General features: G+C 36.9%; 1 protein-coding gene across 3 annotated transcripts; it reads right to left on the bottom strand.

The window, feature by feature from the left end:
* Positions 1-11,854: 11,854 nt before the first annotated feature.
* On the bottom strand, positions 11,855-13,720 carry LOC106449121 (F-box protein At1g61340). 3 transcript variants are annotated; one of them, XM_013890931.3, is made up of 4 exons: positions 13,597-13,720; positions 13,162-13,480; positions 12,478-12,552; positions 11,855-12,385 (listed from the first exon to the last, which is right to left on the bottom strand). In XM_013890931.3, exons 2-4 carry the CDS (start codon positions 13,429-13,431, stop codon positions 12,179-12,181), a joined length of 552 nt encoding a protein of 183 aa, XP_013746385.1. In that variant the 5' UTR covers positions 13,432-13,480; positions 13,597-13,720; the 3' UTR covers positions 11,855-12,178. The 3 variants fall into 3 exon arrangements, with proteins under 3 accessions (XP_013746385.1, XP_013746384.1, XP_048633199.1); XM_013890930.3 differs by having other exon boundaries at positions 13,162-13,435; positions 13,534-13,684; XM_048777242.1 differs by having other exon boundaries at positions 13,534-13,679.
* Between the last annotated feature and the right edge of the window lie 571 nt (positions 13,721-14,291).

Below are 14,291 nucleotides of genomic sequence, written 5' to 3'. Positions count from 1 at the left end.
CTTCAGCGCGCGCCTCATCAAAGAAGTTTCGTAAGAAAGCATTCTTGATGTCGGCCCAGGATGTTAAAGATCCTGTGGGTTGCTGCCTAAGCCAGTGCATCGCTTCTCCATTCAGCGTGTATCTGAAGAGCTTGCACAGCAGGTAATCTTCGGGGACTCCTTCCATCTGAATAGCAGCGATTAGATCCTCGAACCGTTCCAGATGGTCCATAGGATGCTCGTGCGGTAACCCAGAGTAGGGTATATGCGACACGAGAGTGTAGTATTGAGGCTTCATCTCAAAATTCTGCTTCTGGATCTCCGGAAGTAGAATAGCTGATCTGTTGGAATAGTACTCATCTGGGCGATTGTAGTCGGCCAGTGGTTTCGATCGAGCGTCCTCATCTACAGGTTGAGCAGCTCCTGTAGCATTAGCATCAGGGATTACAGTCCCCTGAGCATCTATTTTCTGACCTGTTGCATTACGCAGATGACTGTCCTGGTCATACATGTTTCCGTTCTCGTCCTGTGTTAGAATAATAATGTTTACCATTTTTGACGACACGGTATCGATCGACGTACGCGGTGTAGTATCGATCGTTGTCGAACGATTGGGATCGATCGACAATGAAGGTCTGGTATCGGTCGACGGTTGGTTGTGCGTATCGATCGACGACGAAGTTGTTGCGTCGAGCGATGTGGAACGTTGACCTCTACGGATGGTGCGTTCCAAATGAGCAGGATAATCTGAGAACAGCAAGTCTTTCTCCTTGTTGCTTATGGTACCGCTGGGCATGCACCTGAAAAGACAAGAAAAAGATTATGTTAGAAAAGGGGTAGAGAAAAGAATAAGAATCAATAAAACTAAATCTAATGGCGATCAAAGCTCCCCAGCAACGGCGCCAAATTTGATACCACTCAAATTACCCTGAGGAGTGTTACTCTTATCAAAAGAGGTTCAGATGTAGTACTTAGGGATCGAATCCACAAGAAGCTAGGGAACAATTAAATCTAGTGTTTATTAATTCTAAAAGTTGTAAATGTTTAAATGAAATAGCAATAGTAACAAGCGAAGTAAATAGTAAATGTAACTTTGTTGGAAATGATATTAGATGCAGGGCCACTATTCAGGTGTTGGATATTATAATACCTATAGATGCCTATTAGTTGCATGCATGATATATTAGAGCTCAACCGCTTAACTCAGTGATCAGCTGTCGCATGTTTCACTGGTTAACAAGCTAGATCTCGTGTCTCAACGGTTAGTATGTCGACAACGAAAGAGTGTCGATCGATGGTCCTATTGGGACGTCGACCGATACACCTTTGCCAACTTCGATCGATAGTCAGTTGAGGACATCGATCGACGGGTTCTAGCCAGGCTTTTGCGCGAGTATGATATGCCTTATTAAGATACTAAATTGGCGGTTAGCCCTCTCTAGCAGTCCTGATATGATAGATAGATGTCGGGATGGGATAACAAGAGTGCTTGAGTATGCAATCCTATGATCAAGTTCTAGTTAGCAAGGCTAAAACAAGCAATGAATACAAATCTATCATGAATATCACAACAAGGCAGATCTATAGTTTGGGGCTAATCCCACAAACCTATCTGAACCCTGGATCTAATAATTGAACTACTCAGACATAGCAAAGCAATTCATAACAATGAAGAAATAGAAATTCATAGTGTAGATGAAAAGAAATGGAAACAAGGAGTTCTAATCACAAGTGATCTTCTCTCCAAAACTCTATCTTCTCTCTCAAAGTAAAACTGTAACAAAAAGCTCTCTCTGCCGTCAAAACACTTAGGCAGTATATAATCTACTAGGTTAAAAACTCGTCAGGACATTTTCGTAATTTGGCATGGCCTTGGGTTTTAAGTCTGCTGGATCCAAAATGTAGCGTGTCTAATGTCTCGACATCGATCGATGGTACTTGTGTACATTGATCGATATTAATCTTCATTTGTCGAGGCATCCCTTGGTGTCGATCGACAGCACTGATGCGCATCGATCGATTGTTCTTCCTCTCGTCGACCTCTACATGGTCAGCTCGGATGAAATGTCCTTTAAGCTCCAAAATGCTCCAAAGTCATAGCTTTACTCTGAAATGCACCTGAACCTAAAAACATACCTAGAAGAGTAGAAAACATAGATATATATATATATAGTAAAACACCTATATACCATGGATGAAAACGGGTCAAATCCAAGGTATATCAATATGATACTAGTCCTAGTCCGGGACGAACTAACTAACGGTTTCAAACTCGGGTTGCAAAGCCTTAACTTGGAATCGTTAGGAAACCCGTTCTTGGACATATGATCTTAGGATTTCGGATCTGATCTGGGAACCTCGGATCAAATGTTTGGGCACGTGGTAGTAGTATCTTCGATCTGGTTATAGTTCTTTAGTTCATCGTGCATGTTCTTGTTTGATTGGTGCATGGCAAACTAATTAATTTTTATTTATTCTGGATCGGGGGTGTTACACCCCCCCCCCCCCCCACGAAGAAGACTCAGCTTGTCCTCAAGTTGGAAGTAAGGGAACTGTTCCTTCAATCTTTGCACCAACTCCCAAAAACTCTTAAAATCCGGAAGACATTTCCACCTAACCAACACTTCAGCTTGCTTATCAATATATGACTTCCTAACCTCCAACACATCTTCAGGTTCTGCATTCCACTCTAGAGAAGAAGATATGATCAAAGGGAGTTCTTGTACCTTTGTCTGAGGTTCTACTGCTTTTTCAACTGGGAGACATGGAAGACAGGATGGATCAAACTGTTAGCAAGGAGTGAGAGCTTATACGCCACCTTCCCAACTTGTTTCTCAATCAGATAGGGGCCAAAAAACCTCGGTGCTAATTTCTCAGCTCTTCTCATAGCCACCGTGATCTGTCTATATGGTCTCAACTTCAAATAAACCCACTCTCCAACACTGAACTCTACGTCTCTGCATTTCTTGTTTGCTGCTGCTTGCATACGAGCTTGGGCCTCAGCCAGATTGTCACGCATCTCACACAATAGTGCATCACGACTCTGAAGCAACACTTCCACTTCAGCATAAGCGGTTGGAACATCTCCACATCTCAATAACTTTGGTGGGTCTCGGCCATACAACGCCTTGAAAGGAGTAGTGTTGGAAGAGGAGTGGTAGGACGTTTTATATCAATACCCCGCCCAAGGTAACCACACACCATAACAACATATAATAATCACACAATCACAATAATCTGGGTGTTTAGACTAGTCTTGCTATCCACTTAGCCCATACATCGTCTCAAGCCTCGGATCCACAAACTGACACCTAGACCGGTCCCGCTATCCTAGCTCGGAAGCCGTCTCCGATGTCAGGAACTTGTATTAAACATTTGTTAACAAGCAATTAACCGTGACTCACAGTGATTAACCGATGTGGCTTGACTTTTTGATTCCAGATGTTGACCAAACCCTTTTTATCCCCTCCAAATCTTCGTCTTGGTACTGTGGTGTTAATCTGAAAACCCAACGTAATGTCTTAAACGGACTGTTCTGGACTGACCAGAACTCGGAAAGAACCTTCTTTTGCTTCTGGACAGTCTTTCTGAACTTCCCGACAGTTTATTGGTCTTCGAAAATGTCTATACTTCTAAAGCACCTCACTTCTCTCTCTCTCTCTCTCTCTCTCTCTCTCTCTCTCTCTCTCTCTCTCTCTCTCTCTCTCTCTCTCTCTCTCTCTCTCTCTCTCTCTCTCTCTCTCTCTCTCTCTCTCTCTCTCTCTCTCTCTCTCTCTCTCTCTCTCTCTCTCTCTCTCTCTCTCTCTCTCTCTCTCTCTCTCTCTCTCTCTCTCTCTCTCTAACCCACATTTTGGAGTGTCCTTGGTGTGTCTGAATGAGTGATAATGAACCAGGGTTGCTGGGTATATATAGAAGTTGCCGGCCAATAAGAATGAGCCACCCGATCGCCTGTGTGTCGTCCCTCATGCTTCCGGTCGCATGCGTAGCAACTCACGGGCGTCCACATGCCCTGTTGCATGCCTCCTTTACATGCCAGGAGACACCACCACGTCCATATTGCTCTCAGCATGTATGGGGTTCACGCGTCGTGACACACTAGCCACAGGATGTCAGCTCGCATGCGCTGTTCGCAGATACTGCGACACCTCGTGCTTCTCGGTCGTGCTTCGTAGACAGATAGCTTACTAAGTGATTGACACGACATTCTGATCCCTTGCGTAGTGACACCTCGAGCTTCTCGGTTGATTTGCACGATTTCGACCCTTCTGGCATATTTTTGGTTCGTGATCAATCCCGAATATTTTTCCGTTTCAAATCTGATGAGCTGAATATTTTAATAAACTTCAGACTAACTTTAACCTTGAGGGTAAATATTTTTTGAGCCTTCGGCTTCCCTAATACCGAAATTAGTGTTTTTGTCCAACTTCGGCTTTTCCCGTCGATACTATTCCGAGCTCTGCATTTCGTTTTTTTTTCTTTTTAAACACGGGGTATTACAATGTTGGATGAAACACCTCACGTGCATCTGAGTATGCAAACGTAGTCCAGCCGAATAGGCACTCAACAAATACTCCTCTGGCATCTTCAATCGTGCTCGAATCAGCTCGAACTTAGCGTGATACTCAGCAAATCCCTCCGTTTCTTTTAACTCCTTAAGCTCCGCAATAGGATCATCAAGAACCTCCTCAAATGGTTCTTTAAGTCGATTCTTGTATCCTCTCCAATTACGTAAGATCAAAGCTTCTTCATCTTCTTGCACCAACTCTTGATGCCAAGCTGATGCGTCACCATCAAAGTGCATTGCCGCAAAGCTAACCTTCGAATCCTCCGGAGTTTCATCAATCAAAAATAATTGTTCAACCTTCGGAAACCACTCCTTGATCTTACTACCATCGAATCTAGGAAAATCAATTCTCCCAATTCTCGTCATACCGTTGTGATTACGACGATAACCGTGTTGATATGTACGGGTAATATTGTTCTCCGCCGCTCCGTGAACATCATCCCGATCAAGAGATGTGACGCTTGCAGAGGCATTGATCTGATTACTGCTTGTCAACATCCGTATCGCCTCTGACATTAGTCGAACACTTTCTCCGATCTGTGATGTTTTCTCATTCTGAAACTCCAACGCCCTCTCGATCGCATCAAATCGCGTCTCCGTAGCTCCGTCAGTGTCACGCGCCGTCGCGTTCTTCGCCAAAACTTGAGATCTCGTCTCCGTCATAGTTCCGCTCGTTCACACCGCAAAACCGAGGATGGATTAGCTCTGATGCCACTGTTAACGATAAACCACGATTATGTTATGATAGATCAATTCGCCGTTTGTTAAAACACCAAATCGTAGTTCTCTGACAAAAGATCCCGAATAAGAACATTTTTTCCCAATTAGAACTATCCAAACGGATTACAGAAGCGTATCAAGGTTCAAGAAGAAGAATTACAACTCAATTTCTGGATGAAAGTAAACAAAAATCAACACAACTTTGTTTTATATGCGCAAGAACTCAAACGAACTCAGCCAATCACTTTAAAACACGTGTCATTCGGTGATTGGCTACTTCTTTTTGTTACGCACTTAACGGCTCTCTCTCTCTCTCTCTCTCTCTCTCTCTCTCTCGCTCTCTCTCTCTCTCTCTCTCTCTCAACTTCTGAGAAGAGGATTGAAAATACATAGACTTTCACAGGTAGTTTGAGGAGTTGGCCTTCTTGGTGGGGTTGGAGGCCGTGACATGTCGAGGATGATGAAGGGGATGGTACAATGGTCAGTGCCTTACCCTTTTTTGTGGTTAGCCGAAGATATCTTAATTATTAATTAGAAGTAACTACAGATATAAGTATGCATGTTCAATCCTGATTTCGATCCATTTTCGGTTAGTTTTTTTCATTTTTTAATATTTTGGTTTATAAAAATTAGCTACTATATTAGAACCATATCTAATTTGGTTTGGTTCGGTTTATATACTATCGGTTTTTTATTTATTCGATTTTACACCAAAAAAACATAACTATATTTATCTGTTATAAAAATAAATAAATTATATGATTAAAAATCAGATTTATTAAAACATAAGTATACATTCCTTACTCTAACTTTTAAATATAATATTTTCTGTTTTATTTAGCTATTAAAATAAAATTAAAATATAGTAATAGCATAATATTGTTATATAATTATACTTTAGGAAAAATAGTTACCAATAAAATAAAAAATATTATTTGATTTGATGAAAATGAGAAAGAATAACCTTTTAACTTAAGACAAAATAACAGATTATTAAATCGAAATTTTAATTATGAATATTATATTAATAAAATAAGTTTTATCAAATCCAAACCATTTCCTCTGTCTCAGTTCGGTTTGGTTTTTATATATAAATCCTAGCCTAAGTACTTGGTATTTTTGATACATTTGATATTTAATTTGGCTTTTCCAAGCAGTAAGATTTTGTATTTGTATTTACTTTGCTAAAAACGACTATTTGTCTTATTTTGCCTCTAGTTATTTGTAAATTATTTGATAACTAATTGTAAATTATTTAATAATTCGTTGGAAATCAAAATTAAAAACATTATTTATAAATAATATCTTATTGTTTTTTATGTTTAATTAATTTAGAAAATAATATATATAAGAAAGATACAATTCCAAGATGTTTATATAAATATATAACTTATGCTTAATTTACTTATAAAAATGAAAATATAAATGAAATACACTACTATGACTTAAGAAAATATGTATATTCACAATACTAAAAGCAGCATTTCCTCAAAATCTATGCTGCCACGTAATCAGAAATAATAGGCCAATCACAACATTTCGTTCTCGGTTTGGGCTCCGTATGGGCTTCGTTCCGTTTTCGCCGATGGGCTTGAAATTGGTTTTGAGTTCGGTTGAGGCTTTGTCGTCTACCTAAACCTAGATCTACAGAGGCAAGTCGCGAGTCTTTCCTTCTCTTCCCCATTTCTCTTCGTCTTCTCTTCTGAAGCCGTAGCGTCTGTGTTTTGATCATATCATGGGCTTCGTTAGCGTGGTTTGGACCGAGAATTAGGACAGTATATCCGGTCCGATAAAGTGTATTTTGCCTCTAACCCTAATACGGCTGGCGAGACACGAAGTTCGTTTCTCTTCTTCGTGCGACGGCAACGATGAGACGTTTGAGCTTCCTCTCCATATCTGAAACGTTCCAGAGTTATGGCTTCATGTTTTATTCCTCCTCCATGATTACAGAAGGAATCTTCTCCTATAAATAACAACTTCGATTAAACTCATCACTACGATAAAAAAATGTTTGGTTTCATCCAAGGATATTAGCGTGTCTTTGATATTGGTAAGTGATTGTTCATTTTGCCTTTTCTTTTGTTAATTTATACTTCCCAGTAGTTTATTAATTCCTTGTGTCGATGTAATTCCCTAGCTTGAATTGATCACATAGATAAACCAAAACATTCTCCAAGGATACACTCGAGAAAGATGAAGAGCCATATGCGTAAGTAGACATTCTAAAGTGTCTGTATGAAGCAAGGATCTTAGAGTATGTTCATGAGGCCTGCTTGATTAGTTACTAACACATTCCGAACACTCCAATACTTTCTTCACAGTGGGCTGCTGCATTTTGTCTCTGTCGAAGACCAGAAGAAGAACGTTTGGCAATGGACGTATGTTTATGCATAAAAAAACTAAAGGTCTTTCACGGCTCACTGACCCTGTAAGCTTGAAGTCTCTCTTCCTCTCTCTGACATTAATCTGACCCTTGGGTTATCATCTTATAAGATTCTCAATTTCTGTTTCGAGTCTGTGTATCTTTTTCAAGTTTGTGATTAGTCTTGAGGTGTTAAAGGTCTGATTATATTTACTTATTCTTCTTGCTATTGAGTAGTACTAAATAATAACTTTTTATTTTGTTGTTTTAGTTTCTCTGTGAATGTAACATTGTAATTGTCTTCACTTGGTATCAAGGTCAGCGAGAGAGAGAGAGAGAGAGAGAGAGAGAGTGTATCATTGTACTGGATTTAGTTGTTGGAACCATCCACACCCGTGAGAAGATTTCTTGGTACAGTGTAAATGTGGCTTGAGTTTTCAATTGGAAATTTAAATGTCTAGGTGCTGGCTATCGAGGAAGTGTTGGGTGAGCCGATGTTGAACCTAGAGTCAGTACTACTTGATGCTCATTGTTGTTTGAATGAGGTAATATTTGCCATATATACATGCTTTTTTTGTCAAGTTATATACATGCTTCTTGATAAGCGTCTAATTATCTATGCACTATAAAATTAATTGACAAAAGCCAAGACAAGTGTCTATGTTTGATGAGTCACTAATATGACTGCAAACTGGCACGTGATGTTTTCATATATTATATAGTGCATGAAATGTTAAAACAATAAGACATATCTAGCACTCACTCTTGGTATGCTTTTCCTTTTCAGTAAGGACATTGAAATTGGACAACTAATGGTTACAAAAATCTACGCTTGTAGTGTTCCAAACATAAATGAGAAGCTTGCCTCTCATAAGCGTGTTTTCTTGCTTTATTCGTGTGTTGTTCCATAACTAAAATGATCTTTTACACAAATTTCTCTTGATTATTTTAATTCTCTTTGATTATTATTCATTCTTGAACTTTTCTTCAGTTTACATGGTCCATCCAAACCGGGAGAAAATGTACCAAGTGCCAAGTCTTATCCGCTGGAAGCAATTGTGAAGGATTGTTGTGAAGTAAAAACAGACGAATCTCCTTCGAGTATGCTATTCTAGGTTTGATACTTTACAACCCGATACATGGTTGTGCCAACATTAAGTGCTGCCCGAAGCTAGAAAAAAAAAGCAATTTAAAAACTGTCAACTGTACATAGAGCTTTTGTAGTTTAGTCCTCAGTTGAGGCTCCACAAACTCTTTGTCTTGAAATACAAACCAGCGTTATAAAAAAAAACAATTGTTTTCATTTTTTTTTTTGAAGTTTCTTTAAAAATACATGTTTTCATTGGTCTCGTATGTTACTTAACTCATGGAGATGTTAATGATTTCATATATAAAAAATGCCCGAGGCCAGTGCTTCATTTTTTTCTCACGTAAGCAAGGTACTGCAGCGATACAACTCGATATGAGGATCACGTAAAATATTAAAAATATGTTTTCATCATCCCAAATTAAAAAAATTATTAGAGTTCAACAACAAGCAAGAAAAAATAATTTCTATCTATCTTCACTATATTTATTGTTAGTTGAGAATATTTTGGTTTCATACAATTTAACTGTATTTCTCAAATATAAAACAAATAACTACATTGAACCAAAAAATTTTAAAACAATATTATTCACTTGGAAAATACTACAAAATATTAATTAAAACTGGAAAATTAAATAATAGAAAATTAAAAATATAACCAAACAATTTACATAATCCTAAACAAATATATCTGAGCTTCAAAAGCATAGATTACTTATGCGTCGACAATATCGTCTTTGACAGTAAACAAATTTAAATAATTTAAATAGAATTTGTTAAGCCATATATTTTAGTGTTAATATATACTCCCTCCGTTTTAATAAAATATTATTTTATGTTTAAAGTTTGTTTCATTATAAGTGTTTTTTTTCAATGCATATATTAATCAAAATTTTCAGCTTTTACCATTATTTTTAACTCATTAATTAATAAAGCAATGTATTAAATAGGGGCACAACATAAAACTTAATAGATAAACTGAAAAGAAGTGTGAAGCCATTTTTAATTCGTTTTAGCTTCCTCTCTGATTAATTGATGTCATATTGGATTTTGTTTGGTATGGTATTGAAATTGGTTTCAAACCAGAATTTAACTTTAAAATAAAATTACAATTCAAATTCTCTATGTATATAAGCAAAGGAGCTACTTTTGTATTTGTGTATTAAGTTTGTTAAATATATGCATATGAATTAAAATAAAGAATATTTTTTATTAAATCCGGTTTACTATGGTTATACTACACTAGCAATAGTAAAAAATATATTCTATTAATTAATTTTGGTTTAGTATGGTTACACTACACTAGCAAATGCCTTAACAGAAGCTAAGTCTACAATAACATCAGCATACACAGTACACACAAATGATCAAGTAATACATGTAATATGGTCCAGATGGTTAATGCTCTCTAAGTTTTTTTATGTAGAAAATATTATAACATTTAAACTGCTGATTTTCGAAAAAAAAATATTAAGTAAGGTTGCAGATTTAATGGGGAGGGCTCATTAAATTACTTGGTAATTGGAAACAAAAGTTATAAAAGTTGCAAGTGAAATGAACCATATCTATAGTCCAACCAATTAAACACCATAAGTAAAATTTAATTAATTTTTTTTTCATTTTGCTTATCACCTTATATATTTTTCAATAAAAAAATTTGGTTACTGAAATTCAAAATTGGTAAGAAAAAAAACAATGAAAATTTAAAAAATTATAATAATATATCTACTTATTTTTAATATATTATACTATTTAAATATTAAATAAATATATAAAATATTTGATCAAAATTAAAATTTAAACAAAAGAGCCGGGCGTAACCCGGGCCGACCCTAGTGTCCATTAAAAACGAGTAACAAGCTAAATAATACCAAATAGTTACTTTATTTTAATATTTGATATGTATTTTATTCTTATAATTAAGTAAATAAACTACTTGATATTCGACTTGGTTAAATCAAGTGCCTGACTTTACGAGTCAAATATACCAAGTAAGGAGTGTGAGACAAGTATCAAATAATTGTACCCACTCCTAATCTCACGGTACTAAAGATTGGTCGTTATGCAATTAATTATTACCCAAATTCAGACAAGTGCAGAACCTATAAGCACTTCTCATTCTTTTTTTGTGAACATTCCTCGTTAATAAAAATTCCTTTCTCAATATCGTTTAGTTGAAGCCTTGAGGAGAGCTTAAGTCAGGTCATATATATAGGGGCTGTTTGTTTCACCATTTGTCATCTCTATCCAAATGATTCATTTGTATGATCTATTCAGATGATCCATTCAGATTTTTGTGATTGTTTGTTTGTCTATCCACATAGCTCATCTAGATGAATCATCTAAATGAATTTTATGTTTGTTTCTTTATTTTTATTTTCATTCAAATGAGTTTAGTAAACAAATTACCAAAATACCCTTGTGTTGGTTTAATCATATGTTTGATATTAATTTTAACTATATTACATTTAATTATTTAGTTTAATATATTTACATTAGAATTATTTCAAAATTAACGAATTTTGTTTTTGCGGTTTGGGGGGGAAAAAAAAGATTTTTTGGTTTTAGTGAGAAAACACATGTTTGGTTTTGGCGGGAAAACAAGATTTTTCGGTTCTGGCGGGAAAACGAGATTTTTCGGTTTTAGCAGGAAAATACAAATTTTCGGTTTTGGCGAGATAAAAAAAAAAAACACGTTTTTGCGGTTAAGGCGAGAAAACACGTTTTTGGCGGAAAAACGCATTTTTGCGGTTTTGGATGGAAACACGTTTTTGCGATTTTCGCGGGAAAACAAAAAATTTCGGTTTTGACAAGAAAACAAGATCTTTCGTTATTGGCGGGAAAACGCGTTTTTGCGGTTTTGGCCGGAAAACCTGTTTTTCGGTTTTGGCGAGAAAACATGTTTTTGCGGTTTTGGCGGAAAACGCATTTTTGGGGTTTTGGCGGGAAAACGCGTTTTTGCGGCTTTGGCGGGAAAATGCGTTTTTGCGGCTTTGGCGGAAAAACGCGTTTTTGCGGTTTTGACGGGAAAATGCGTTTTTGCGATTTTGGCGGGAAAATACGTTTTTGGCGAGAAAACACATTTTTGCGGTTTTCGCGAGAAAATGAGATTTTTCGGTTAAATGAAGACCAAGATACACACTAAAAGATAAATCACTTCACTATGAATTTAAAGAACACAATATTTCATGTCTAATTAATTTACTTCATAAATAAATCCAAACATACTATATTTATCTTACCTTACACATAACAAAAAAAGTTTAGAACCTCCAAAGTAAAACATTTCTGACCTTCTAAAAAAGCTAGCCTTTCCAAAACCCTATCTTTCTTTTTATCTAACAACACTTTACAGAGACCTATCCAAACCAAAACCTAAGAACATAACTTATACCTCTGTTTCTTCAATCAAGAATCTTGAAGAAACCAAGTAGATTGGTGTTCGCCTCAAACCAAGCTGTTTGATTCACTTGAATAGAGCCACTGAGACTCCAGAATTGTCCTCGTCACGGGAACGGTACCTTTTCTGCAATGGGGCTGCTGGGGCTTCAATCTCATAATCGTCGCCATCACCTAAACCAGACGGTTTATCTAAACCGAATCTGCTACGTTCGAAAACAGAGGTTTTCCGAGGTGTACTATATGCGAAATGTGACTGCTTTGCGATTAATGTCTGAAAATAAAAACACGGACCAATTATATTAACATCACATCAAGAAAATGTTGTTCCGTGAAATATATACTAATGATCTCCATTTTACTTACAGCTTCTCTTACTGCCTTTGAAACATGAAACAGTTGTTTCAAATCTTCATGCTCGACCCCACATATAATCCTCAACTGTAATAAAAATCACAAAATCACTGAGTAACTCTTATATGAAACGGTCAAAGTTTGACGCCAAACTGCAGATTGCAGAATAATAAAAATTCTCCAGATTTGGAAATTACGGTCAAATCAAGCAACGAGATTAAGTTCAAACGTTCAACTAAATCTATGAACTAATATCAAATAACTTAATATAATCCAGAGATCATAAAAGGATAAATCTCATTACAATTTTAACATTTAGATTTTCAGCTCAAAATAATTTAATATTCAGTAAATTTGTGATGAAATTTAGTAAATTTGTTTGTTCAAAAAAATTATGATGAAATTAACCATCAACCATTCTTGTAGCGCCTATATGATTTTGAATCTTTAAGAACAAAAGGTTTAAACTTTGAGCTCAGTCCGATAAATACTCTGTAGATCCGAATGGAATCTCAACTTACCCATGAATCAAATTATGATGAAATTAACGAACACTTGCTCATTTCGTATACGATTTTGAATCTTAGAGGAACAAAAAAAAGGTTCAAACTTTCAGGAGCTCAATCTCAAGTAATAAACATAACCCAAACAAAAAAAGAAAGATGATTAGGAGAAATGGTTAATGATGAAACTAACCAGAATATCTAGAGGAAGATCTTCAAGCTCTCGACTTTGACCACCTGCAGCCGAAGCTTCATCGCATAGCTTCTTCGATGAGGTTTTTCCGACAGGTGAATCACAAATCTCATCACCTGATGAAATTAAAACCCTCTTCCTCCCAAATCCTCTCTTGTACTGAACCAACTCTAACTCTAACTCTAACCCTAATCCTCCATCTTCCACACCACGACGTTGCTTCAAATGCGATTTCTGGACAACTATTATTCTCTTCTTTCCCAATGCCATTTTTCTGTCAAATCAGGTAAAGTACGTAATGCTCCTTACTTCACAGTATCTGCGTCAGAATACGAAAAGCAGACAAAATCAGAGACTGATGAAGAAACGAACCTCTATACACAGAGTGATTTTTCTGGAAAAAAATGACAATTTGAGATTTGTCTCGACATATACTTGAATGTTTCCAAGTATGTTTGCTGAAATGAAGAAGCTGAGAAAAATGAGTGATTTTTCTTTTTCTTCGAGTTGTGACTACAACATGAGCTTCAATGTACTTATATAGTTAAGATATTATCATTCTTTTTACTTTTTAGTCCAATTAAATCTTTTTTATACAGAACCCGAAACTTCTGAAGCCCAAAATATCTTCATTTTTCATTTTAATTTTTACCCTCCTTCTCCCCTTTCTGGTGGTAAGCAAAAGGCGGCTCAAAAACTAGCCGTTGGGAAAAGACACGTGACGAAGTCTAAGTAGGAGAAGGAACGTGGGAGGTTCATCTGCTGACGTGGTGACAAGTTGAAGTTTGTCGGTTTGGTCTCACACGGCTTCTTTGGATTCCACCAGTACAGATAGAGAAGAGGTATAAAGAACAAATCTTTTGGTTCTCCTCTAACACAGTTCCCTTTTGTAGGAGATGGATTACATCCCTCCACAAAACCCGTCAAATAACAGGCCCTAGCCCAATGAACTTAGCTGGTTTAGTCGGCTTAGCGGCTAGAGGTGTTGACTCGGCTCCAGAGTACTTTTAGCCGATCAGTCAAGCCGATCGACGATACTCGGCTTAGAGGGAACAGTGCCAAGGCCCGCATACTCGGCCTTTGGCGACTGGGCCCAAAAGACAAGGCGATTAGGGCATCACGGACAAGGG

This window comes from Brassica napus, chromosome A3 (assembly GCF_020379485.1).
Source record: "Brassica napus cultivar Da-Ae chromosome A3, Da-Ae, whole genome shotgun sequence".
Lineage (NCBI taxonomy): Eukaryota > Viridiplantae > Streptophyta > Magnoliopsida > Brassicales > Brassicaceae > Brassica > Brassica napus.
The sequence above is the reverse complement of the archived record's forward strand: the minus strand, read 5'-3'. Positions and strand labels throughout refer to the sequence as shown.

What these genes read in the sequence shown, in the direction of transcription:
- LOC106449121 (XM_013890931.3), bottom strand. Translation starts at nt 13,431, where the DNA reads ATGGCATTGGGAAAGAAGAGAATAATAGTTGTCCAGAAATCGCATTTG. An exon ending in ATCTTCCTCTAGATATTCTG is followed by an intron (nt 12,553 to 13,161) that starts GTTAGTTTCATC and finishes TTTTTATTACAG; the next exon opens with TTGAGGATTATATGTGGGGT. An exon ending in CAAAGGCAGTAAGAGAAGCT is followed by an intron (nt 12,386 to 12,477) that starts GTAAGTAAAATG and finishes TTTTATTTTCAG; the next exon opens with ACATTAATCGCAAAGCAGTC.